At 39.2% G+C, this 26,205-nt stretch overlaps 2 protein-coding genes across 6 annotated transcripts in view; one reads left to right on the top strand and one right to left on the bottom strand.

The window, feature by feature from the left end:
- The window catches only part of ENTREP2 (endosomal transmembrane epsin interactor 2), an 80,068-nt gene extending 58,087 nt beyond the window's left edge, over positions 1–21,981 (top strand). Inside the window, exons 6-12 of one of the 2 annotated variants that reach the window (XM_056500263.1) lie at positions 7,852–8,012; positions 8,666–8,801; positions 13,084–13,159; positions 13,853–14,428; positions 18,306–18,380; positions 19,302–19,396; positions 19,784–21,981. In XM_056500263.1, coding sequence (XP_056356238.1) covers positions 7,852–8,012; positions 8,666–8,801; positions 13,084–13,159; positions 13,853–14,428; positions 18,306–18,380; positions 19,302–19,396; positions 19,784–19,969 — 1,305 coding nt within the window. In that variant the 3' untranslated portion in view covers positions 19,970–21,981. Of the gene's footprint in view, positions 1–7,851; positions 8,013–8,665; positions 8,802–13,083; positions 13,160–13,852; positions 14,429–18,305; positions 18,381–19,067; positions 19,397–19,783 lie in introns of both variants that reach the window. The other variant, XM_056500262.1, reaches the window with a different exon arrangement.
- APBA2 (amyloid beta precursor protein binding family A member 2) overlaps positions 21,046–26,205 on the bottom strand; it is a 73,415-nt gene continuing 68,255 nt past the window's right edge. For 2 of the 4 annotated variants that reach the window (XM_056500259.1, XM_056500261.1), the window contains 2 exons: positions 24,178–24,318; positions 21,046–22,693 (listed from right to left, as the gene is read on the bottom strand). In XM_056500259.1, the coding sequence (XP_056356234.1) occupies positions 22,622–22,693; positions 24,178–24,318 (213 nt within the window). In that variant the 3' untranslated portion in view covers positions 21,046–22,621. The remainder of the gene's footprint in view (positions 22,694–24,177; positions 24,319–26,205) is intronic. The other 2 variants (XM_056500256.1, XM_056500260.1) reach the window with 1 other exon arrangement.

The raw sequence follows: 26,205 nt of genomic DNA, 5'->3' as shown, positions 1-26,205 counted from the left end.
ACAATTAACTGAAATAATAATTTCAGCTGATGACACTTATATTTTAAGTGTTAAAAGGTTTTTGTCATATTCTGGGTATTCTTTCTTTTCACACACTCTCCCCCCTCTATATTCTACAAGAATGCCCATTGACTAAAGAACTTTTTCACCTTGCAGTGATGATGAGGAGATGAAGAGATTGTCACACTTCGAAAAATCTGTCTGTCTAGTGGAAAATTGGTAGCAGTGGTCCAGAAGTGTATATTCCAGGAATCTTGATCTACACTTAATGGTATTTAGCAGTGTCAGAGGAATAAAAATGAATAGACAACAATGAACCAGGAACAATATTAAAGTGCTTCTGACGGGCATATGCAAGAAGCAGTAACTTCAATAGGAAGCAAAATTCCTTAAAAGCACATAATTTTTCTCTCTGCCACCTCATTCTTGATGTCTTTCTTTCCCACCTGGCAATGCTGCCATTATGTTAATTTTTTTGCTTCCTATGCTTTGTGTTTCCAGCTTTGTGTCTTCCTGCTTAGTTGTCCGTTCTCCCACCCTTTCAGCTCCATCGGCAAGAATTTTCTTCCCTCTCCACAGAAGAAGGGAAAAAGAAAATATACATATATATATAAAATTTTCTGCTCAATCCCAGTCTTTTCTTGTTTATCAGTTTTTCCCTTTCTTTTTTCAGGTTGCTGAGCCAGATTCCTCCCGGGCCTAAGTGAGCGTAACTTCCCTGGGGCTACGCTGACTTAGACCAGCTCAACTCTCACCTGAGGATTTCTTTTTCTTTCACTGTTTTCAGCCTATTGTCCCATGATCTGCAGTTCCCCTTTGCTCTACTACACCCAGAAATCTGATCAACTTCCTTTTCTCTTGCCTGTTAATGCTGGATTTTTTTGCTTTTTCCTTTTCCTTCTCACTGATGCATGCAGCTTCTCTTAGCTGGGTTGTACCATGTTGGAAGTTTGACAGCAGCAGGAAGAGATCCCACTCCTCATAGCTGAAAAGGTTTCAATCATTGTGCTGATGGTTTTACTCTGTTCTGCAGTGTTCAAGAGCTCTGTAGGCTCTTCTGTAGCAAGGCAATAGGGAATACCCTCCTTGGATGTCATTAGGTTATCACTAGAGCAATGAGTTCTGACTCATGCTGTGTTAGTGTTCTTGTCTCAGAAATTAATCAATGGGAATGGTAATTTTTGTAAATTCAAAGAATTCCAATTTATTGCTTAGCAACATAAAGCAGGTGCAACAGTATCAAGAAATTCTGCAGCAATGATGCTGTGATTTTTGTGCTTTGTTGATGACTTTTGCATACAACAAGTGTCTTGATTCATACAAGCAAACTGATTTATTTTACTGGAAACTGCTGTCTTCTGACAGCCCAACCTTCAGGAAAAACATCCTAAAAATGCAAACACAAGCTGTCTGGTACAAATCACAGTTTAAATTTTCTAGTGAATTTGTAGAGGGGTTCTTTGATTTAAAAACAGTCCTACCTAACAAATATTTTATTTCAAGTGCTAAGGAAAAAAAAGAATACTGCACAATACTTCAAAGTGATTTTACTACTTTCTATTTTATTTTATATGTTTTCTGGATTGTCCCTTCTTTGAGTTGACTGTTTCAGAAAGTACCCCAAAATTTTTATTTCACTCACTGTGTTAAGTATATGCATCTGCTCAGGCAGAGAACCCCTTCCATTTGTACTAAAGCTGCAAGAGAAAGTGATACCATAGCTAAAGAATGAAAAAACATTTGTTGTGTTTCACTAGAGAGTTTAAGGATGCTCTCTATTACAGAGCTTCCCAGAATTGTTCTTTCTATGTACACGCTCTTCCAGGAGATAAATGTGAATCAAATAAATTCATATCAAGGCTCTATAATGTGAAGAAATCTCTCTTAATAAGCAAACTGTCACTTCCATGATATTTCATTCATTGCCTGAGGCAGTTTCAGTTTGCATCTTCCCTGATGAATGGCCACTGCAAAAATGCACCCTGTTTTTTCAAAAGGGAGCTGCCTGGATTAAGGTACGAAATACAAGATATTGCACCCACTGTGGCCGAGCTAAAGCACAAATTGCACCTATTCCAGTCCTCCTTCCACTCCAGATATGTTTATTCAGTTCTTATCCTAGAAGTGCTGGCACTGATACCATTGAGTGTGTTCTGATTTTATCACCATCATGTTGTGTGATACCTAAAACCATCTGTTATTTTGTAAAGAAAATAAGGTAATGATGACACATGCAAGCTGTAATGTTTAATTACTGTTTCCATCAGTCCTAATGATAATTCAGCATGTCGTTATCTTAATAGGCTGTAGTTAATATTTCTTCTCAAACACCTCACAGGAAGCATCTCTGTATGAGGGTAATATCTTGCTGGCATTGTTTAACCCCCATATTCTGGTGAAATAGTAATTTAAAAAATCTGCAGGGTGAGGCTTAAGTGAGATTTGATCTTATGTTGTTACATATAATTTATTATCTAATATCAATACATCAAAACCTAAATAATCATTTTTTGGGCACAAAGTTCACTTACAGGTTCTGTAAAACCCCAATGACAGTCCCTTTAGGAATATGCATTGGGAATGATGCATCCATAGAAAGGTCCTAAATATAAATATGATTGCATAAATACTCCCTTCATACCCACCATTAATGCAAACCTTAGGTTAGAAAATATTTTTATATTTTTGACAAATGTACCATTTTTCATCAAACATTTTATTGGTAGAAAAAGGAATATTTAATATTTAAGACTAAAATATGGTCAGTACTTAAAAAAAAGATATCACAGGGCAGTGCCCATGAGGCTACAGAGCTAATGGCTTGTGATGGTTGTAGGAACAGCGACTGGAAACAACTGAGCAGAAAAATATGAATATGTTTTTCTTATCAAAATATCTTCTGTCTCATAATTTCACTTTAAGATCAGGGACAAATGAGAAGAGTCAGCCATGGTCCTGTTCTTGTAGACAATTAGAGTCTGCATTTCCCTTCAGCAGATACTGATTCCAGTGTTTCAGAAAAGGAAAACAGCAACCTGTCCAGGAGGACAGTTAATTGAAGACAGAATTATAGACCCAAGTGTATTGCACAGAGCTTTTACTCAGGATAACATGCCAGTATTTAATTAGATGCAATTAGAAATTTTTATTTCCCATTCTCAAAAATCAGCAGATTTTTATACATTAAATGAGAATAATGAGCTCTGGAGTCTCCAAAGGACTGATTTCAAAGTTATACAGCACATTTAAGAAATGTGATATGGAAGGCAGAGGTAATTAGATGCAGATATAGGGAGAACTCCAGATAAGTTTCCCTTGGAGCACCAGGCACATACTGATATATGGCACTTGTGGTTTAGATAAGCTCTAATTGCTGAGCAGGGATCCCAGCAGTGGCATTTGCATGGGGTCAGTGGTGCTGAGCAGTGCAGGGTACACAGAGCACAGGATGTCCTTGCTGATGTTTAGTGGGGAGGTCCCACAGCTGGAAATCCTGGTGCAGAGCTCTTAGTCTCACATACCTTGGGCAGAAGAATGGACCACATGGTATCACATGAGGAGCTGCTTCAATAGAGAATTATATTGACAGGTCTTACCTGCTGTTCCTTCAGTTCCTTAACTGGATCCTTCAGTGAAGAGCTGGAAATTTGGTCAGACAAAAACAGAGGGAGTTTTACAGTTTTACACATATTTATGTAATGGTGTTTATTTCACCTGGAGAAGTTAAGCACTGGGAGGTGTGTTATTCTTCACAGGGCAGAGATAGCTGATGTGTTTGGCTGCAGCTGTGAGCTGGCAGAGGAGGTCACTGGTGTCCAGCCCTGTTGTTTACTGTGTCCAATTCTCAGTGCTATGGCAATGGACCCACTGCATTTTCAAAAACTTTTACCTCTTCTGGAAGTGGGTACTTCTAGCATTTGTGCTTCTAATTCTCTCCTTCCTAGCAACTTGCTGCTGCTGCCATGGCAAACTTCTGTATTGAAGGCAAGTCCAATCAGTGGTTTACAATGTTTTACAGCTTTCTTGTTTGCCCTGCTGCAACCAGGCAGAGAGCATGTTTTACTCTTCCCTCATAACTGCAGACAAAATAAAAAAAGCAGATAATCCTCACTATGAGGGTTGTTTACATCAGACTGTTCAGCTCTGTCCAAGCCAGATGTGCCCAGTGAAAACACACCAAGTTCTGTGGTCAGTGTGTCTCTGTGTGGCACATCCCTCTAGCACATGCTCTGGTCTGTGCAATGCCCATCCAGGATCAGACACGTTTCACACACTAAAGTAGGGCCAAGGATGAGAAAACACCTCTGTAATAGTTTGAATGCCAAGCTTCAAACAGAAGGTCAGCTGTTTCCTGAAAGGAGAGCATGAATTCCAGATCTGTATTTCATTGCCTGTCAGATTTCTGAAAGCTCCCAGCATCCAACAGCTCCAGGAGGGTAACAGAAATGGTTGAGTCTTGGATTTCCACAGCTGTGAGCTTTCTCTTTCTTTCTAGTAAATATGTTTGAAGTATCTGTGGATAGCTATAAATTCTTGCTAAGTTTTGAATGCAGTTGGGTGTTTAGCATTTACCAGAGATGCTCTATGCTGTTTATCTTTGTCTGCAACCATTTTCTATCCATTGCTTCTGCAGTGGCCATTAGTTTAATCCCAAGGCTGGCTGGGGGACCTGCTGTGTGAGCTGTTCCACAGTGTGAGCTGTCGTTTTTGACATGATATTGAGTGCAACTTGATCCTGTTTATCCTGGTGACTGAACAGACCACCCCCATTTTCTGCTTGGCAGTTCTTGTTGCCTGTCCCATTTGCCATCAGTATCTTGATACTGACTATTTGATAACAGGTGTCTTCTAATACCAGAAATGTGTGTTTCTGTATGAAAGTATTTGTCAGTGTTTCTTCAGCTTTCTCAGCTCGTTGCATTTTATTACTGTCTTTTTCTAACCCATGAAATTTGTATTAAGCCTTTGCTGAAACCCTGCCAGACTTCACTATTTGAGACTAACTCTTGAAGATTTTTAAAATACATTTTCCTGTAGAAAGAATAAGCTTTTGCAGGCTAGCAGAGATCAGTTGATAACATAATATGGAATAAAATATGACTTAATTCCCACTTACTAGCTTTCAATTGTTTTCTCAAGGATGTCTGTTCTTTGTGGTAATCCCTTATATTTGCTATTGTTTCATTTCCTGCTAGTTTCCCTCTTACAGCCTTTTTCACTTTAATTTCTGTGCCTTCCAGCAGGATGATATCACACAGGTAAACTGTTCTTTATAAACCCCCCAAACGTGTATTTCCATGTCCATTCTGCTGCTTGTTGTCAAGTGCTGGTCACAGTTTGTTGCCATGGTTTGTAGTGCTGGATCTGGAAAGGGATGCAGATAATTCTGCTGTTCAACTGAGCTGCATCCAAGCTCAGGTCTTTTCCTCCTGGAGCCACAGCCCCTTCTGCCCTGTGTGACACCTCTCCCTCCTGTCCTGTCCCACAAAGTGTGTGCTGATGGTTCAGTGCTGTGACAGTGCTGTGTGTGTTTAATTGCCCTGTGCTGACAGTGCTGAGACTATCACTCCCAAAATGAGGCTGAATGGATCCAGCTCCAGGGATCTCCAGGACTGAAGAAATGGAGCTACAAGTTCTCTGGTGCAAACCAAACCTTGGGGTCCATGGCAGTATGGAAACAGTCTGGGAGAAGGTCGAGGAAGTTGTAAATTAAAATTGTTTTGTTTCCAGACTGTAAAAATGAGCCAAATTATCAACACTTTTAGGAAAATGAGGGCAGTTCTGAGTTTGGTGGATTCAAATAGTGTACAAAAAATGACCCAGCATACTCAGATATTTGTGTTCATTATGATAAATGTTTACAGGTTTTAGATAATTATGTTGATTTGTCTTGATTCCATTTTTCCTAAAAGATTCTTCCACATATTTGAGATGGTAGCAAATTGATGATTGCTTATGATTTTATGATTGCTTAGGACAGAAGTTTGGAGTTTAATGGTTGATATTAATGTAAAGTTACACTTTGGGAAATGGCTGTTGAAAGATCAGATGAGTTTAGACCAAATGACTGCAAGAAAATTTTGGGGTTTTTTTCCTGTAAGCCAAGTAGAGAAATGTCTGATAGTAACTAGAACAACAGCATCCCACCTCTCCTGGAGGATGAAAGAGCATCAGACATTTCACATAACAAAGAGTAAATCAAACTGATGCCATGTCTCTGTGCTGTACCATGAGTAGAGTGCAGTGGCTGAAAGTCCTTGGCTGGCTGTAGGATGTAAGAAATGACACATTCTGCAGAGGAGATTCTTTATTAATAATTGTGTGTGGAAATGTCTCTGGAGAGCCCATCAGTGAGCAGCTAATGCTTCATTTCACAAACAGTTGATATTGGTCCTCCTGACCCTCTGCTGTGCTGTGTTATTACAGCTCTGACCTTTGAAACAACATACACAGAGTGAGTTTAATAGAACTAAGGTGCAACTCAAGCTTGAAAACACAAAAGACCAGTATCATTTCTGTGGTAAAGTAAATTCAGCAGAACTATACCAAGTTAAATTTCAAAAAGTGAAAATATGGAACTGTGATTTTAAAAATGAAGGTAATTTGCTTTCTATTTGCTGGATGTCCTAAGCATAAACATTTTCCCTTTTATTTTACTGCTTCCCAAGTCGTTATCATGGATTTAAACAAACAATAATGTAATGAGCCAACAGTACAAAAACATATGTTGTCTTGTTCCAGTCTGAAAAAAAACGTGACTTCATTAAAGTTTCTTAGCTGGCTTGTTTTAGAAGGCAGGAGCTAAAGCTCAATTAATCTACTGGTCTAACAAAAGTGCTATGACAGCAGAAACTTGCCTGGAGAAGAAAAAATTCTGTGGTTTATGGGTTGTCATTTAGTCCCCTTTGATCCATGGGGGACCAAATAGAGCCAGGTGTGGGTTGTGGGATCTTCAGGATGGTCCATGTTTGATCATGAATTAGTTCTGGTATTTCCCAGAACTCTTGTGAGTGCTCCTGGTATCAATGGTACTGGAATGGCTTCTTTAAATCCCTGCTCTGCTGGAAGTTAATGAGGTTCCTGTCACAAATGTGGATGTGGTTCTCAGTATTATTTCTTTTTATTGTGCAGTGCAGTTATTTTCTTTTAGGCTTTGAGATGTGTATATGAGGCAAATGTTTTTCTTACTTATACTTATACCACATTTAAGTGTGCAGTGTTTGTATCACCAAACCACAAAGAACTATTAAGAATATCTCATTTTACAAGAGTAATAAAGAGTAGTTATAAATGGCCCCTTCACTGGAAGTGAAAAATGGGTTGGATATTTCCAGTTGTTTTATTCAAAACATTATGTCTATGTAGCAGCCAGTTTCCAGATAGTTTTATTTTGGGTTGTTTTGGGGATTTGCATTGGGGTTTTTTTTTCTCTGTAAGTGCAAGACCGTTCAGATTGGAAACAAAAACATGTAAATAGTTGTTCAAGTAGTTATATCTCTTTTTCATCAGTTATTAAAATAGAACTGATTATGTGGAGCTACAATAAAACAATATACAGTGTAGAAATATTTCTTGAAAAGCCAATACATTGTAAATGTCTGTGTCCTAAGAGTGACTGACCTGGAGGCCCACAGCCTCTCTGTCCACAGTAAAACCTTGTTCTGTATTTTGGCAATCTGACCCACCCTCCTCACTGATCACAAGTATTCTTATGCTCCAGAAGTGCCTTTTTCATTTCAGCTTGGGTATTAATGGATTTGGTGTTGGTCAGTGTTGCTAATTTTATTAAAATTGTTGATATTGGAGATGATGTTTCTACCATCTGAAGGAACTTTACCTATTCATTTTCAGTTTCTGCCACAGAGGCCACATTCTGCCAATCCTGACTGCATGACTCCACATGGGACTGTGCTGCACCAAACCCTGGATTTTGATGAGTTCATCCCTCCAATCCCCCCCCCTCCCTACTACCCTCCAGAATACACCTGCACACCTGTGGGGGAGGCACAGAGGTGACTGATTCCCTTCCCTGTTGCTGCAGTCAGCACTTGGTTCTGGCTCTGGGCTAGGGAGCTCCTGCAAAGCCAAATAATGTCCTTCATTTGCATTGGGCTCTTCTTTTCCAGAGAGATTACATATGGTTTTTTTGCAAACTTGTTAGACTACATCTGGAAATATTTGTGTTAAAGCACTGCTGCAATAGAGAAATGATTGAACTTAGCTAAGACAAGGATAACAATGTCTGAGCTTTGAGCCAAGATCCCTTTGTAAGTGATCTTTTCACAGTTATTAGCATTTTACATTTGAAGTTGAGTATGAGATTTAATTTTTTAAGGAAAGCATTATGTGTATTAATTGATAAAGATTAATGTTAATTAAATATTAATTAAAGTAAATATTAATACAGTTAATGTGTATTAATTTGGAGTAGTGGAGGACATTAATGATGGCAAAACAGGCTGGTAAAGATGGCTGGCATCCTAAATAAAATAGAATTATTAACCCTGTGAACAAGGGCTTCCTTTTGGATATCTAATACTTTTCTTGAATGTAATTCTTTGCAGTGTATTGGCTTTGAATTCAGAGAAGCCTTTACATCACTGTGGTGTAGGTAATAATTCCAGTGAAATTTCTTAATTGTTTGCTTGTCTATGTTTTTATGTAGAAGTCTCCATTTGGAATTCCCTCATTCCCCATTTGGTGCTTTATATGAAGTCACCATTAACAGCCCAGGAATGCTGTATCCAAATGAGCTGCCCCCTCCCTACGAGGCAGTGATTGGAGAGATGCCTGACAGTCAGGTGAGACAACCAAAGAAAATTCTTTACGTGATCTTCACATTTTCATGGTGCAAAATAATCCTAGATAAACTTTAAAGAACAAACATTAGAAAATATTTATATTCTTTAAAAACATTTGCCAGACCATTTTCTTTTTAGGGGTTTAGCTAACATCTTACTTCCTACACAACAGCAGTCAGTAGTTCTCTATTGCTGAACCTTTTGATTGCTAAAGGTTTTGGTAATCATATTCTGCTGTTATATGGCAAGAGCACAGAACATCTATACCCTGAACTTGCAGAAGGAATCCAATGTACTTGAGACAAATATTTATGTTACACTTTTTGCTTTGTTCTGTACAGTATTGACTGAGCTGAAAGTGGAATGATAATGTATTTGCATGTACAGCCAGAGCTGATTTGAGCATTTGCTTGAAGGAATTTGTGGTGATTAATCAACTGTCACAAAGGGGAAATACTTACAATTGCTTTTAGAAGCTCTAATTTCTTTCAGGCTTCAGTAAAAACTCCAGGAGTCAAATGTTCTAGGTATTCTTTATCAGGTGTTAACAGCACACTGAGGAAATACCTGTGTTCAGGATGCCAAATTACACCACATTACAGAGGGTACTACTTTGCCTTTCCTCAAAATACAACATTGAGATATTTCCTAGTGACTTTTTTCCACATTGGGGAAGCCAGAATTGAAACCACAAATCTAAAGAAATGATACAAATTTTTGCTATTATACACAAGAGGATTATTAAGATAATTAATAAGACAAGTGTCTGAGAAAAAAAGAATGTTGAAATGCAAAACCTCCAACCAAAATGCACTTAAATCTCTCCAAGATATGCCTAACTTTGCATCTTCTGTGACTGACAAAGCAGCTTCTGACAGGGCTTCTGATCTTGCCTTGTGCTAAACCCTCCACCCAACACAACAAACAGGCCAAACATTGCATTACTTCTGATTTGTTTGGCTATGACAAAATGAATCTGCATAAACTGCTTTTGAGTGAAGTTCCTTGCTGAACAGCAAAATTGGAGTTTTCAAGGCCATCTCCTTCTAGAACATTTTTTATCCAAGTTCCATCATTTCTCCTTGGCAGTAACTTGATGAGGCTGCAAACCTTGGAGAAGTCAATGTTTTTCAGTGATTAAAAACCTGGACAAAAGTGACATGAATCATGCATGGTTTGGGAGAAAGAGAAGTGATGAGAATTCATATGTGGTACTAAGTAAAGATTAGTAAAGTGTCTATTTTTAGTGAAGCACAAAATCATTTTGAGCACTCTTGTAGCTGGTGCCACTCTTGGTGTGAGCATCAACATTCAGCTGTACAATAGCACCAGCATGTAACCAAAATATAATTTAACAAGATGTGACTTAAAGCTGTGAAGTCATGTTCTTGCAAGAAGAGCTTGGCTTTATTGTGTAGATGTATTCACTGTTAATTTTTGGCATCTGGGGTCAGTTTCAGCACCTTGTCTGTTCTCCTGTACCCACCTGAGCTCCAGAGGTGTTTGTTCTAATCACCAGTGAAGAGTGGTGGCTTCATTTCCAGCAGTGATAATTATATAATTTTTTACCAGGGAGTGAGTTTATCTGAACTTGGTAGTTGCTGCTCAGACAGGCTCTGTGTCCCAGCACTGAACCTCACTGGCAGGGGCAGCCAAAGCCCACACTGACACTGCAGCCACAGATTTTTCTTGACAACAAAAGCCTTCATGTATTTTTTGCAATTAGAGCTGTAAATGGAGAATGGAGCCAAAGTCCAAGGCAGTTTTGGGTCTACAAGAAGAACAAAATCAGGAGGCCTGAGATCTTCCATGCTGCAAATGCTCCCATAGAACACAGTTCAGTAGGAGCTGAAATAATGAGATTTATAAATCCCTCAAAGGCAGGCTTGGCAATGGAAATCATGGCAGGGATTTAGCTACAAAAGTGCTTCTGGGAACCATTATGGAATAATGTCATAATTGTAAAACCTTTTACTGTGCATCAAGCAATAGGTTTTATTTGTTTTTAAATGGATTGAGGTCCTTAGAATTGTATTAAATTGTACCAAATTAGACTTGATATTTCATGCATTTTGTGGGCAACAAATGTCAGTGCTAATTTAAGTGGTTGCATCCATGTAAAAATTGCTGTTGTCATCTGTACTGATTAGGAATTCCCATTTCATGACTATAAAAAAAAGTGGTTTTCACACTGTTTTCCATGCAAAGTATTGACTGGGATATAGAAAAGATAAGAACAAACAGATCAGGGTTCTGGGTGAACTAAATCAATGGTGCTTTGTGAAGTTTTCTAACCTGTAGGCTGTTCAGTCTTGTTAAAAGCACAGGTTTTCTTCCTTTTTACTATTGATGGCTTAGTGACTGTCTGAGGATGTGGAATTCAATAAGGTTTTGTTACTCTTGGCCTGCATGAAACCATGTGCTGTCCCTGACCTGGCTTCAAAATTGTCAGTGTTACCTGCTAAAATTAAAATCCTGCTTATCCTTCCCCCAAGCAAGAAGGTTAATCAATTCCAAATGCATATAAAATACATTCAGCAATTATTCAGAGACAATGTAGAGTGTCAATGGATGTTTCAGCACAAATTTTCAGCAGATATTTTCCAGTCAGTAATTCTGAAAGTGCCTAGATTAAGAATTTATGAAAGCTCCTAGAAACTCTAGATTTTTAAAAAGAAACAAACACCCTTAAGACATTTTACTATTTCTTCCAAAAGTCAGTCAGTCTGAATTTTCTACAACAACAAAGAGTATTTGTGAACATTTCTTGCTTTTCTAGTTAATTCCCAGAACTTCCACAATTAGATCCCAGGAACAATCTGTGACTTCGAGTGACACCACATTGTACTTTTTACCACAGGTGTGATACTGATACAATCAAGAAAGATCCTTTAAGAAATTTCCAAGGGAAGTGGTAAAAACAGGAGTGATTTCACTTTTGCTTCCCAGTCCTCTATCCATCTCTTGCTGAGTTAAAGTATTTCTGGTACTGTTCTTTGGGATTGTTGTTTGGAGTTGTATCTGCTAACCCTTAAAATAATTTTTAAAAACTAAATTTGTATCAAAAGAAGTTTCCTGGTCACTTGATCACAGCAAGTGATAGATAGATAGATAGATAGATAGATAGATAGATAGATAGATAGATAGATAGATAGATAGATAGATAGATTACAATGAGCACAGTAAGTTATTCACAAATGTGGGCTTTAATCTACACTGGCATGTGAAATGGAAGCTCTTTCCCTAATAACTTTAGACTAATTGTGTCACATCCAATTTTTTAGAAGGCCAGACACAGATTAAGTGCTTGACAAAAGGGTTTGCACAGAGGTGACTGATGTGATTTCTAGACTGCCACCAACCATAATAAGCTCTACTAGTTAATTGTGGCCCTAGAGACAGAAGTAGATATGATGCTTTCTGCTCAAGATGATATCAATATCATTCCTTTCAACCTTTTTTGTATTTTTTCTCATTTATTATTACCAGCTATTTATTGGAATAATTTTTTCATAATCACATTCCCAAAGAACTGCTAAAAACCTGCTGATATTGGCAACAAGGTCCAATCCAAAGTCTGATCAAATCAGTAGAAAGAAAATTACCTAAATTTCAGATATTTATGGATCCAGTCTTTCCAGCAGGAATGATTCTATATTTTGCTCACATGATTCTCAAAAGTGAAGGGAAAGTTACCCCCTTAGATCCACCAGTTCAGAAAAAAAGGTGAGTGGTAATACTATCTCCATTCAGCAATTCCAACAGGCTGCAGAGCACCTGGGTGGCAACGATGATATAGGGCTTCAGAGCACATTAAGAGTTACATCTTCACAAATAACTAAAGGAAAATACTGCTCTTGTGCTTGTTTTTGTGGTTTCTGGTTTTGTCTCTCCTATTTTAGGGTGATATGATGTGGTGAACAAAAAAACAAGCACAATATGAGAAACACAGACTGTAGAAAGAGAGATTGCTCTTACCAAACCCATTGGTGTTAAGCATTGCATTAAGTTTAGTAGTGTGAGCCTGCAGCCCCAAGTGCCTGTGAATTCAAGATGAATTTACCTTGTAGATTCTGGAAAAATGAAAAATTCCATTAAGCATGTGCCCTTGCCCTGCATTTGCTCCTGACCCAAAGATTTAAAATAATTTAAATAGATTTCAATCTGAATAGCAGCTCATATGAAAGTGACTCTCATTGTCAGGTGTGTCCTTTAGGTCCTGAGCACTGCACTTTGGGAAGCTGCAGGTTAATGAGCTCTTTCATTCCAAATGTTCATTTAGGTCACTGCTGCTGCTCAGCAAGGATCTGAATCGAGCCTGGGGGAGAGGAACACAACCCCGGACTTCAGCACACAAGGTGATTGCAGCTTTGCTTTTATCTCCTTAAAGATGGAGTGGGGGGTTTGAGCTCCCCTCTCCCTCTCCCTCTCCCTCTCCCTCTCCCTCTCCCTCTCCCTCTCCCTCTCCCTCTCCCTCTCCCTCTCCCTCTCCCTCTCCCTCTCCCTCTCCCTCTCCCTCTCCCCCTCCTCTCATTGATGGCAAGAGGGACCTTTTCACAGTCAGAGGCTGGGGCTGGAAGTGCAGAGGAGAGTTTTGCTGGACAAAGCAAGCTCTGGCTAAGCCCTTTGAGGTGGATCTGTCGACTGTCATTTCTCTTTAGAGTCCTGCACGTTCCTTGCACTTGTGTCTCATCAGCAGCAACCATGGGTGGTTTCTCCAAAGGGTGGTTTCCTCTGTGGCTTCCAGGAGCCTGGATAGGAATCTTGCTGCCTGAAGCACAGATGTGGGGATTCAAGTAGATGAGTAGCAGTTCATAGCCTGTTTATTTAAAGTTCAAATGTCAGTATCAAGAGCTGCACAAAAATGTATTTGCTGAAGGATACTAAAAAGAAGTAAATTACTTCAGTGTTTTTTCCCCTCTTCATCTGAGCGCTTTTGAGTTCTTATTGATAAAAGAATTTGCAGATTGCTAAATTTAAATCAATCTACAGAATATGGGGAGAGAGAAGATTGGGAGAAGTTTTTATTTTTCTCTGAATCTGTTTTCCAGTTTCTGTTGAGAGCACCTCTTTGATGGTCTCTGAGGCTGTTGATATCCCAGGCCATAGCTACTCTGAAGATTTTTGTTTGCTGGAAGTTCAAGGATCTCTCCACTCTGCGGATCTTTCTCCCTACTGCATAACCCCCAAGGAGGCTGCAGACCAGAGCTGCAGTGCCCTGGATTGCCACACTCACTGCAGGTTTCACAGAACTCACTCAGAGGGCTTTCCTGATGAGGGTGACAGTTCCCGCAGCCCAGCCTCTACAGACAGGTCTCAAGGACAGAAAAAGGACTGTGCCCAGGGCAGGTCCTTGGACTGCTGCTCAGGGAATTTCAGCCCCTCAGAAAGAGAACTGCAGAGCTCTGCTCACGAGAGCAGTGCCACGCCGCCTTTGAAGCAAAAAAACCCCTGCTGTGTGGACTTCAGCCAGCCTCCTGCCACTTTCCAGACCTCTCCCTGTTCTGCAAACACTTCACCATGTGCAAGTGGCCATGAGGCTGCTGTCCAGCAGCAGCATGTTAGAAAACTCCCAGCCTCAAACATCGTCCGGTCCAGCAGTGCCCCCGTGTCCTGTTCCTCTGCAGGTAGGTGTGGGACCACAGGGCAGCAAATTACCAGCACTGCTTTGTGCAGCAACTGGTGCTGCTGGAAATTATATACAGCATGCCAAACAGGGTTGTTCTAGGTGTGAAGGCTTTAGCTCCATGCATATTTTCTAAATTTGACATTTTTTTAAGAATGGAAATGCAAAAATCGACAGAGTGAAATTAATTTTGGCTTTTCTAAATTTGACCATTCTTTCTGCACTGCTCAGAAAACCATGTGTTGAATAGCTGTTTCCACCTCTCTGTTACTGTTCTTCTGAGAAGCTAAACTAAAAAGTGCAATGGCAGCTGGGGCTTATTTAGGAAACTGTTACTGAAGCTGTCACACTCGTTGTACAGCAGGATGTGTTTCCTCAAGGTGACACTGACATTGGCAGTATTGGGGCATGTCAGAGGTGGTGACTGTGACTACTGACAATGGGTGTATGGTGAAAAGTTTTGAAGGACAAAGAAATGAACATGAGGCACATGACAAGATGATAAAGGAAAAGGAAAGCTTTTGGCTGTGATGGATAAGTGTCTTTTGCTATGAATCTCCTTTTAGAAAAGTAGGGAAGAGAAAATACTAGCTGAACAATGTATCTGCTTGTTAGTGAATAAGAAAGGGTTGATTTAGTAGAGAATAATAGCAGGAATGTAGAACTGTCTAAACCATTTAAAAGGGGCCTAAGCTGTTCAGAGGGATTCAGATGGATAACCTGGAGAAGTGGCTTGAAAGTAAAGATTGAAAGCTTTTTAAAATGTCATGGGTTTTGCTGCTACAAGATCTGTTTACCAGGCTTTCTAAGGGATCTAGAGGAAGAACAATGTGACTAGCAAAAGGAGAAAAAATATTAAAATAACTGGTTTCATTTAGAATGATGTTTAGGTTCTATTACACTTCTTGCATATTTATAAATTTCAGAGATGTCATACTTAGCTCAATAATTGAATGTCTTTTACCTTTAGAAATGTAGCCTCTGCATCTGGGCCAGGAAAAGTGAATCTTTAATCTAGAAGTCTGCATTTATTTTCTGACATTTACTCTGCTAAGACCTACATGCTATGAAGCTGCCATGCAGGCAGTAAGTAGGAATTTCTGAATCCTTTCTGCTGTGTGAAAGTCAAGAACAACCCTTTCTCTTCTGGAGCAGGCCCTGCAGCTTTCCAGAACTGTGCTCCATGTGCTCTTGGAGCAGTGATTGCCATGGGCAGCTGTACCCACGTGCTCCAGCTGGCTCTGCACACCTGCTGGAACAGATGCTCTGCCTTCTTTTTTAATGTGCCCTAAATCCATTCACCATCTCTTCTGGGAAAGTGGCATGGAGGGGCATTACTGAGATGGACATTACTGAGATGTAGCTGGGCTTAGTGAAGACTGAAGAAAAGAGGCAGAGAAAGCTCTAGAGATACTGACACAGAAGGGGCTGGGTGCTGACCTATTTTGCCATTTTTTGCTGCCTGCAGGAGACACTTCCTAATGAAATCCTTCAGGGAAGAATTGAGTTGAATCACTAGTTAAGCCTAGATGTATCCCTTCATGCATATGTTTGGCAAATTAGTTTGCAAAATTTTACTCTGTGAAGGTTTTCATTCCATCCCCTCCCTCTATTTATTGAACCTGATTTGAAAATCATAGGTAGGTTAGAAGGAGCCCAAACCTAATAACACATGCTGGCTGTTTGTAGCAGCCCTGAAGCTGTATTAAGTATTTTCCCTAAGCTGTATTTTTCCTAGCTGTATTTTTCCTAAGCTGTGATAAACAGCTGAAGTTCGTTACAGTCTTTGTAAGTTTAAAAAGTTTAACCTTGGCTTTTCATGACTGACTGTTGATATTCACTGCAGAATTTTCAAATATACCCATGGAATTGAATAATAGGCAAAGATAAAGGGAACCAGCTGAGCTCCCTCAACCAACACACAAGTACTTTGGTTTTTTTATGTAACATACACCAACTTCTAAAAATTGTCCTGGAGTAAAAGAACTGGTCAAGGGACTTGACTTTATAAAAGACAGAGCTGTAACTACCCATTGTTAATACTAGTGGACTTTGGAGAACTGAGGCTGGAGGAGCTTTAGCCATGTTCACAAAAGGGAAAATACAGTGGTTAAATTGTAGCTGGGGCTTGGTTTTTTCTTGAGACACTGCCTTTCTACTACAAGAAAAAATTACTAATTTATCTTCTGCCTCACTTCCAGGCCAATGTGAAGAGGTTTAGGAGCACAACCTTGACATCTACTGTGTAGATTTTTGTGAAATGTGTTTTGAATGTTACTGAGATTGCACTTCCTCATAGTTTGGAACATAAATTATTTGACATGGGGATGGTGCATATGTGCAACAGGACAGTGACATAGCAGTGATGAGATCTAATGAATTACCAGTATTTTAGGCCAATAAAACACAATTCATTTGCTTCATGCACATCTTGACCTGATGGGGTCTATATATCAAATGCATAGTCAAATAATTCTCCGATTAAACCTTTAATGCTGAAAGTGAACTTGTTTAAAATACCTGTCATTCCTAGTGGAGAAATTATAAATGAAGGTTTAGTTTAATAGCTGTCTTTATACTCACTGTGTTCTCCCTGAACAACATTAAAATGGTGGGTTCACATACTGCTCAGACATAGTTCCCTCCTAAAAAAATTACTTAAAAGTTAACACTTTGCACATTTTTTTCTCCCTTTTCCCTGTAAAGTTTATCATGGCAAAGGTGGACAAAATCAACTCCTACCACAGATGTTTATTGCAATAAACTTCATTTATAATCAGCTATGTTGGACTATGTGGCTGTATCAGTTAAGTGCCTGAGTGATTACTGTAGTGTTTGTGTTCCAGATAATTCAGGGTCATGCCCAGTGGTGTAGTTTTGCCACAAGTATGTTAAACAGTTTAGTAATGGATAGGAAGGCAGAACCTCTGAAGTGTCTCCTCTTAATAACCATGCCATTATTCATGTACTGGAGTACTTAAGCATAATAGGACAAATTAAAGATAGAATAGAAGCTGTCTCTCTTAATTTCTTACAGATTTTCTATGTTTATAGCATCTTACATTTGTTTCCTTCATTTAATTATTCACTCTACCAGGGAGGATTATGCCAGCTTCTCATTATAAACTGTCCCTGGAGATGTGGAAGAAAACCTCTCCTAAGCTACCTAGAAGTTCAAAACCATTTTCAATCTTGGAAATAATTAACCAAATGTGAGGGTTTATTCCACCTTGTCACAAATGGAAAAGACTGCAGTGGTAGTAACTGTATAGTGTGATCTCCTCATCATTGATCTTCGTGCTGGAATCCCAGAAACTGTCATTAGATGGCATCCAAAGCTGTTCATAGATGCTTCATAAACACTTGTTATTGATTGGCTCATCAGGTACCACCCTGCTCAGCTACCCATTAATTTAAACAGTGGTGTGTTACATTTGTACTGAAAATAATGAGGCTATATTAAAAAGAGGAGGGGAAATATGGAATAAAATTTTGGTTTTGTACAAATGAGAGGGATTAATCCTTTTTGTTTTTCCCATTTTCCAATATAAATTCTGTCCACCCAAGAAATACAGAATAGGTCTCAGGTCTGCCTCTAAGCTTTCCATAGTTTCAGCACTTAGGCCTGAAATATTTAGGATTACAGAGGAAACCATAAAGCATGAGCTCTGTCTTCCTATTTGTATCTGTGTAATAACTCACAGGGATTTCTGGGTGTAGTAACTTCCCTTTGTGAATGGACATTTTGAAAGCAGTATTTCTTCTGAGGCATTTCATTCTGTAAAGGAGATAATAAAGGGTTCCAGTGCATTTTTCCTTGCTTTGGGCAGAGGACAGCAGGGGTTGACTTTGCTCTTTCTGTCTGCCTTTGGTTAAAGGTGATAATTGTGCCTGGACTTCTGTGTGCAGGCAGTGCCAAGATGCAGGATTATCTCCAGCTACAGGAGAAACAGGTGAGAATTGGTTTTCTAAAGCAGAAGATGGGTTTCCTTATTTTCTTTTAAAAACAATGAAAAGTTTCTGAGAGAGAAATGAGCTTTAAAAATCTGGGGCACAAAAGTCAATTGACAGCATACATGTATGGTGTACAACGCTGATGGAACCTGCCTTGAATGGAAATAAATGCTGTGAATTAGGTCCTCTGGTTTAGATCAGCATTTTTGCTTTCTCTGTGTTTCTCATTAATCTTTCTTGCATATAATTTCCAAGGCCTAGAAACAGGCAGAGCTTTAGTCTTAAAGTTGGGGCGAGGGACTGGGCCTAAAACTTCACAAGTTATGTAACTTGTAAACTGTATTAACACGGAGTAGCTGGTGGGTTTCCTTATCATTAATGTCAACTGAAGTCCTTGAAGGTGGAGGTAACAAAAATGTCTGGTTTGCAAATACTTTAGATACTCACCCACTCATTCTCAAGGCAGTCCTCCGTGGCCATAGGAAGGTCTTATTCCTGACCTTGGTTAAAATTACTCATTTTGTAGTGTTTCCTTGACTTTATGTTTTTGCTACTCTTCAAACAAAACAGACATCTTATGACAAAGCAAAAACTTTGTGACAATATTTGTTTTGCCTTTTTTTTTCTTTTTTCTTTTGCTTTTTTTAAACTATTACCTTAAATATTTTCTTCCCCCCCTTTTTTAGTTCCTGTCTCTGGTTCTCACATGGCTGCCTCTGCTTGCCAGCATTCTTTGAGCAGTTTCCTACTAACTGGACAACAGAGGGATACCAGGAAAGCTGATCTGCACCTAAAGCCAAAGGCTTTTCACTCAGTCTCAAAAGAGCGGCCACATTCCTTAGTGGACCTTAAGGCCTATAAAGACACAAAAATTTTAGTGGCAAAATTTTTGGAACATTCAAATTGCAGTCTCCCTCCAGAAGTGCGTCATGTAGTGAACAGCATACGGTCAGTCATTAAATCTGATGAGAGACACATGGAAGAAGCCATCTTCAGTGCCAATATCATAGACCAGGTAGGCCACTGATGTTCTAAAGATGTGTCCAGTTCCCATAGACAAATACCTTATTTCAATGTTTGTACAGTTCTTCAGACAATTCCTACAGAAGCTCTTTTATAGTAACATGGCGTTAGTAAGAAATAATTTGTATTTATTGGGCAGCAGTACAATTCACACTGCAGTTCAGTCAGAAAGCCTGGCTGTGCTTTCCAGGTGCTCAGTCCTGAGCCCTGACCAGCTGCAAGGACAGAAGCAGAAGGAGTTTTGGAGGGCTGCACCTCCTTTGGAAGAGTTTCAGCGTTAAACAGCTTAAACGAAATACAATTCAGACACTTTGCAATGAGAACTTTTCTTACCCCGTTTCCCCCACGTTTTCCCTGCCCACCCCTGCCTGTTTTGCAGGTGATTTCGAGCTCCCAGCAGAGCGTGAGGAGCTGCAGGAGGCGGCTGCAGGAGGATCTGCACCTGCAGAGCTGCGGCGCCCTGAGCTCCGGCGCGGCCCCGGCGCTGCAGCCCCGGCGGCGCCGCGGCCCCGGGCGGGAGCGGCCGCGCAGCCTGGCCGGGCTGTGCCGGGAGACCATCCTCTGACAGCCGAGGGATGGATGGCACCTGCTGAGAGGAAACCAGGCTGGGAGCAGCTTTGAAAGGAAAAATCTCTTCCTTTGGAATTCCACTTCTTTCCCCACAGCAGGATGAGAACAGCTGTTTTTCTGAATGTAAATTTCAGCCTTGATTTTGCAAACTTTTAATTGATTTATTAAGTCATAACAAGTGTTTTCCCAACCAGAAATGCATTTATTTCACTGTATTTACAGAAATGCTACTGATGTTGCCCAGCCTTTCTTGGAAACCATTGCAAACCAACCAGAGACTGGCTGTACAACTTAAAAGTTGTATTTATTTAATGTACCTCAAAGTGTTTTAACTATCGTCAGTGTTTTAATAAAAAAGTATTTCTGGACTTTGCCTTTTCCACAACTGATTTGGATCCAAACATAAAGGTGATTTATACACACATACAGTGCTGCTTCAAATCCATTTCCACTGTCTTTCATTCCAGACAAACTGATCTGAGCAGTTAAAACTGCTCCTCCCTCCCAGTGCTGCCCTTTCAAACCCCAGTATTGGCCACAGGGTGGTTTGTTCCTGCTTTGTTCCAATGTTCACGAGTTCAGTCCTGCACTAGTGTGAGTGACCAAGAACTGATGTTTAATCCCCTGCAGTGTGTGACCAAAAGATGCATTAGGGAAGAAGACTGAAATCCTGCATTTCCAAAAAGCATCTTTCACAAACCTTTTACAAACACCAACTGATAGGGAATTAGAGGAATTTTTAACTAGCAGAGCCTTGAATATTTTTGAAAAGAATTGTTACTCCAATTCATAGTTTTGACAATTTTATTACTAAAACATGTTATTGTGGTTCTGCTGTGTTTATGATTTATTTAACATTGATCTTTAAAAAAATAACAAAAAGTGAATATTGACACTGATTTCATTACCAGCATAAACACAGGTCTGCCAGCAATATCTTCCAGTACAAGCTTCATCCTAAGTCTTTCAGAGGAAATTGGAAAAGCCTTAAATAGAAGGTTCTCATAAAGAACCTACCACAGGTTGATATTTCAGGGTTTTGTAGGGTTTTGTTTTTTGTTTTTTTTCTTTGCAGCAGTGCTTGTCAGTAGCCTTAGTTTCCTTTTGAGGTTTAATCATATACTGGTTTCATTTGTGTCACTCTGAGCTGGGCAGACATCCTGTGAAAAGGTCACAAAGGAACGTAGCTGAAGATGGGTAGTTTAAGTTTTACAGATTTATCCATTTTAATGTGTTTTAATTATAGCATGCTTCTGAATTGATGTGAAGTTACAGTGACATCCAGTGGCAACAAGGTGTACTGATTGAAAGCTTCTACTCTCAAGATCATAATTCAAGAGAATATTTTCTTTTTAAAAAATAATCTGTGACCTTTGCAACTGCACTTAGATGAAGAATTAAATGATCTTCTACTTGGAATTTTTTTACTATGTAAAGTTACACAACAAACAAAATTAAGCAAGCTTCCTTTCTTATTTCAGATTTATTAGTGATAGGTTAATTCTTTCCTAAGGTCAGTTGCATGCAACACACTACTCCTTGAAGTACAGTCATCTAAAGCTCTTTAGTTACTGCATGGTAAGGCTTCTTAAGTCACAGTGTATTTTCTTCAAGGCCTTGGCCAAAAGAAAAAAAAATAGACAAAATTACACCAATTAACATTTATCTCATAAGGAATACAACTTTACTACTAGGTTTTTTATCTACACACATTCTAATACTGTTGATGGTGCTAGGTTATTTGTCAAAACAATTTACATTCAGAACACATTGCCTTAGGAATAAGAATGCTTTATAAAAGACAGAAACAGGTAAGCATGGCTTTCCCATTTTGAGCTAATATGAACAAAATGTTAATATGCAAAAATTAGAGGAAAAAAAAACCCCAGCCCAACACATACATTACACAACCTGTGCAATAAGTTATCCATGAAATAACTCTGTTAAATCATAAAAATCACAAGCATTAAAAATAAATATGTATCTAAATAAATATTTTGATTTTAATCTTGTGGCAATTATTCTTTATTTAGCATATGAAACACTTGTTACATGTTTATGTTCACACCTTGCCAGACAGGTTACACTTGTCATAACAATACCAAGTACTACAGTGGTTTTCTTTACAGTAGAATCTAAAAGTTTGAACTGCACACATTCCTTTCCACTGAAATACCATTGATTCAGCACCAGTTTTAAAATTATGCAAAGTCATCAGTATTGGACCACTTTATGGGACTGGGATTGTTTTTTAACTTGAGGCAGCCAGAACTTTCTCTAATTACTTCTCTTTGCTATTTCCTGCAGTCTCATTCATCAAATATTCACATTCACTGTGTTATCAAACAAGACAGACATACATCACTCCACATAAAGGTTACAAATAAATATGTTTTAAGTTCTATGAGAAAAGAGTTTAGAAGATGTTCAAAATACTTAAATGTTTACAAAGATTTTTGTCGTGATTATTGTCCTTGACCAGCCTTCTCAACACTTTTTGTCAAAGAAATAGAAAGGAAGGAGAGAAAAGGCAGAAACACCTGTCTGTTCCTTGTTCTGGAGTCCTCAGATCAGCTTCCAAGCCTTTCATTCATACAAAATACAAAATTCTCTTCAGCTAGGACAGCTTCAGCTTGGATGGAAGATGTTAGATATACAGGGGGGTCTCTTGGCCTGTTAGAAGCCTGAACATGGCAGCTGGCATAGTCTTCATGTGAATCTGTCAATAGATTACAAAGACATTAATAGAGCTGGCACTAGTTTAAAACAATCCAGAAGGCCACATCTCTCTCTCCCTGTGGTCAAAGTGTATTTTTTGTCCTGCCTTCTACAGATTTATTACTAGAGTTTCTAGTTCAAAGTTCTCTGGTTTTAAAATATTGCTTTGCTGTTTTTTATTTTTCTCACATAGTTTGGCATTTTTTTGTTTGGTTTTGTTTTGGTTTTTTAATTATTTATTAAGGACAATTATATGATATCACATCATACAGTTTTAAAAGCCACCTAAACATTTTCTGTTGATACACCCTACTCCAATTACAGTAAAATTTACAGATGTTAAATAAGAAGTAGCACAAACCTCTCTGAAAATTCATTCTGCTGTTCTGGCATTAATGGATAATAAGATTTGTATTGTATCTTCCTTCTCTGTGGAATGTCATTTCATGTTTTTGCCTAATTACACTATGATCTCTGAACACAAAACTTGGACTTTGCCACCTGAAGTTTAAATGCCAATCAAGAGCTTGGTGGAACAGTTTCTCTAATTGCTAATGTACTTAAATTCCTTCCTCAAGGAGTACTGGGACTCCAGTCCCCAGTGCCAGAAGGATTTCACAGACTAACAGAGTCCAAGGCTCAGGTAATCAGGGCTCCACCAGAACTGTGCTTGCAGCTCTAAATACCTGTTGGACAACACAAGAGGAAGGAAAGGAAACTTTACTAATTGATAATACAGACCCTCACCAGCTGCCTTGGTAGCTTCATGCTGTAAAGAAAACAGTTTCATGCTGTATTCCTGTGTTAGGTGAGAAGTCACACAGCAAAGATGGACCATAAAGGTATGGAGGGGCTGTTGGGATCTACAGCTCTGCTCCTGACAAAGTGCAAATACTCTGATTGGCAAGTATCATTTTCCAGAAGGAAACCAACTGTCTTTGATTTTTGTCAGAGGAACTAGAGGGAGATCTGGCCAGGGTTCTGTATTAGACTACCATTAAATTCAAGAGGGATTTTGAAAAACTGGACAATCTTGCTTATTCATTGCTGATCTCTCTAGAAGTACTGGAGAAAGGTGTCTTAACTTATTCATAAGGTAAGTTGGAAATTAAATTATTAAAATTTATATCAATTTGCATCTCTCAGACATAGTAATTCATTTCCATGGCAGATGATATGATAAGCCAAGAGACATTTTCACAGCCAATACACCTGAGTGATTTTTTCATTTAATCACTTGATTTAAATCAGACAGTAGGTTGAAGGTATAGAATTATGCCAGGAACTATTATACATGAATTAAAAAATGCAGTGAATGTGCATCATTAGTTGTTAAAAAAAAAATAACTCTGTTAATAGTTTCTTACTAGTGCCAAACTCAATGTACTGAATTGATGGTTTTAATGCTGTGTTGACATTCTTTTCAACTGAAAAGTACACCTTTTCAACTATTTTGCTTTCTTGATAAAGACTTTTTTTCCTTACCTCTCCCACTGAGTTAGACAATGCTTGCACTATCTTCTCATGAGCAGTGGCCACGACGCTCTGCCCGTTGATCTCGATAATCCGATGTCCCACTCTCACCCCTCCCCTCTCTGCTATTCCGCCTCGCATCAAGCTGCAAATCTGCCAAGAGAAAGCAACGTGCAGTGAAGGTCAGAAATATCATAATGCAGCACTTACTGGGGTTTAATGAGTGATAATGAGTGGTGACACTGTAAGGATTCCAGAAGATGCTTGTTGGAAGTATTAATCGACGAGTTTTTAAACGCTGCTTTAATGGTTTGTTAGAGTGAGATTTTTTCTGAGATTTCGTCCTATTATGATTTTCAGTCTTCAACTGGGAACATAAAAATACCTTTGACAGTGATACAGGTAGTAGCCACACAAAAGTGGAGACTGGGGAAGAGAGATCACAGCTCCACTCCACGTTGGTCAGTGCTGCTGGCCACAGCCAGCTCTGGATGAAGAAGGCAAGTTAGGCCACTCTTCTTTAACTGGCAGCTGAGGTTCCAGTAAAGAACCAGGCACAAGTTTTGAATGTTATGACCCCTACAGTAGGCCAATAATTCTACAAGAACTACATTCAGCACACAGTCCCAGCAGACGTTGCTACCCTGAAGTATTCTGAGGTTGCAACATGTGTAGAGTACAGAGAAAGAGAAATCTCAATCCAGTGTGGGATTTGAAAAGGTTTCCTCCTTAGCAACAGTATCTGTGCTGCAAGGGGATCCTCCCTGGCAGACAGGCTGCTGTGCATTAGGTAGAAATTGCTCATAAATTATTTTAAAAGACTAAGCCCGTGAATCACACAATGCAGATAATATATAGCTTGAATCTCTGGAACTAAGCAGACTTTAGCAGCATTGGGATTTACCTTTTGTTTACTGAGAAAAAACAATTCTTGGAGGAAAAGAAATGAGTGGAGCATCAGCTAATGCCAGTTTCTGCAGTTACTGTCAGTGGTTAAAATGATACATCAAGAATCATTATTAGCTGCAATCTGCTCATTTGCTCAGAGCTAAATACAAGTGTGATAGGATGTGGCTTGTACCCCAGTGAGTTTGTAATCTAATTCTGAAGCACAGTATGTGAGGAGATGGCCAGTCTGGGAAGCATTGAAGGTAAAACTGTCTATGCTTGACTGGAATCTTTTCCTGTATAGCACTAGCAGCTTTCTTTAAACTCCTCTCCACAAACAACAATGCTATAAAAAACAAATCCCTTCTCACTCGAAGTTCAGACTGTTTGATATGAGGAGTGAGAATATATCATTATTCTTTGTTTGTGAAAGGCCTTTCTCAGCTTTCAGAAAAAAAAAAAAAAAGAAAAGACCCAACACATTCCCTTCTGCAGAGAGATTTATCTTCTTCCACCATGCTCTCTCCAGTGGCTGAGTGTCACCTCCTGTGGTCCTTGAAGTACTTCTGATGGGCTTCAATGGAAAGAAGCACTATCACTTCACAGAATTGTGTCTTGAATTTCAGTCACATACAATATTTTGTTGTGCAGGTAGTCTACCTTCTAATCACACAGCTCACAAGCTGTACTACACAGATCTCTTTTACAGAAAGCTTCTCAATTCAACTCACTGTTAGAATGTTTGCTCCTTGCTGTTGGGGAGCAGTAACCAGAAAGGACAAAAAGCAGCATGTACTAAAAGAAACCCTGTAAATATATTTTCTGTGGTGTAAAGGAAAATAGAGAGATAGCACAGCTGAAATAAAAGCTTTTGGAACAAAAGGAAATGTGATCCCTCACCCCCCCAGCATAAAGGAAAATATAATGGCTTGCATATCTATCCAGAGCCCTTTTCACTGTGTGGGTCTCAAAGCACTTTTAGCACTTTTAATACCATCAGTGAGTTTCTTCTTTCTAACAGCCCTAGACATAGAAAGTGGTCTCTTCATTCAGGAATCCCTCTCCAGGGAGGGCATACTCCTTTTGTGAGCATTAAGTGTTTTAATGAGGTAGAAAGAGAAGCAGACACGGAGGCTGAGTGGCTCTGCCCAG

This window comes from Oenanthe melanoleuca, chromosome 10 (assembly GCF_029582105.1).
Source record: "Oenanthe melanoleuca isolate GR-GAL-2019-014 chromosome 10, OMel1.0, whole genome shotgun sequence".
NCBI lineage: Eukaryota > Metazoa > Chordata > Aves > Passeriformes > Muscicapidae > Oenanthe > Oenanthe melanoleuca.
This window is presented reverse-complemented; position numbering and strand designations above follow the sequence as displayed.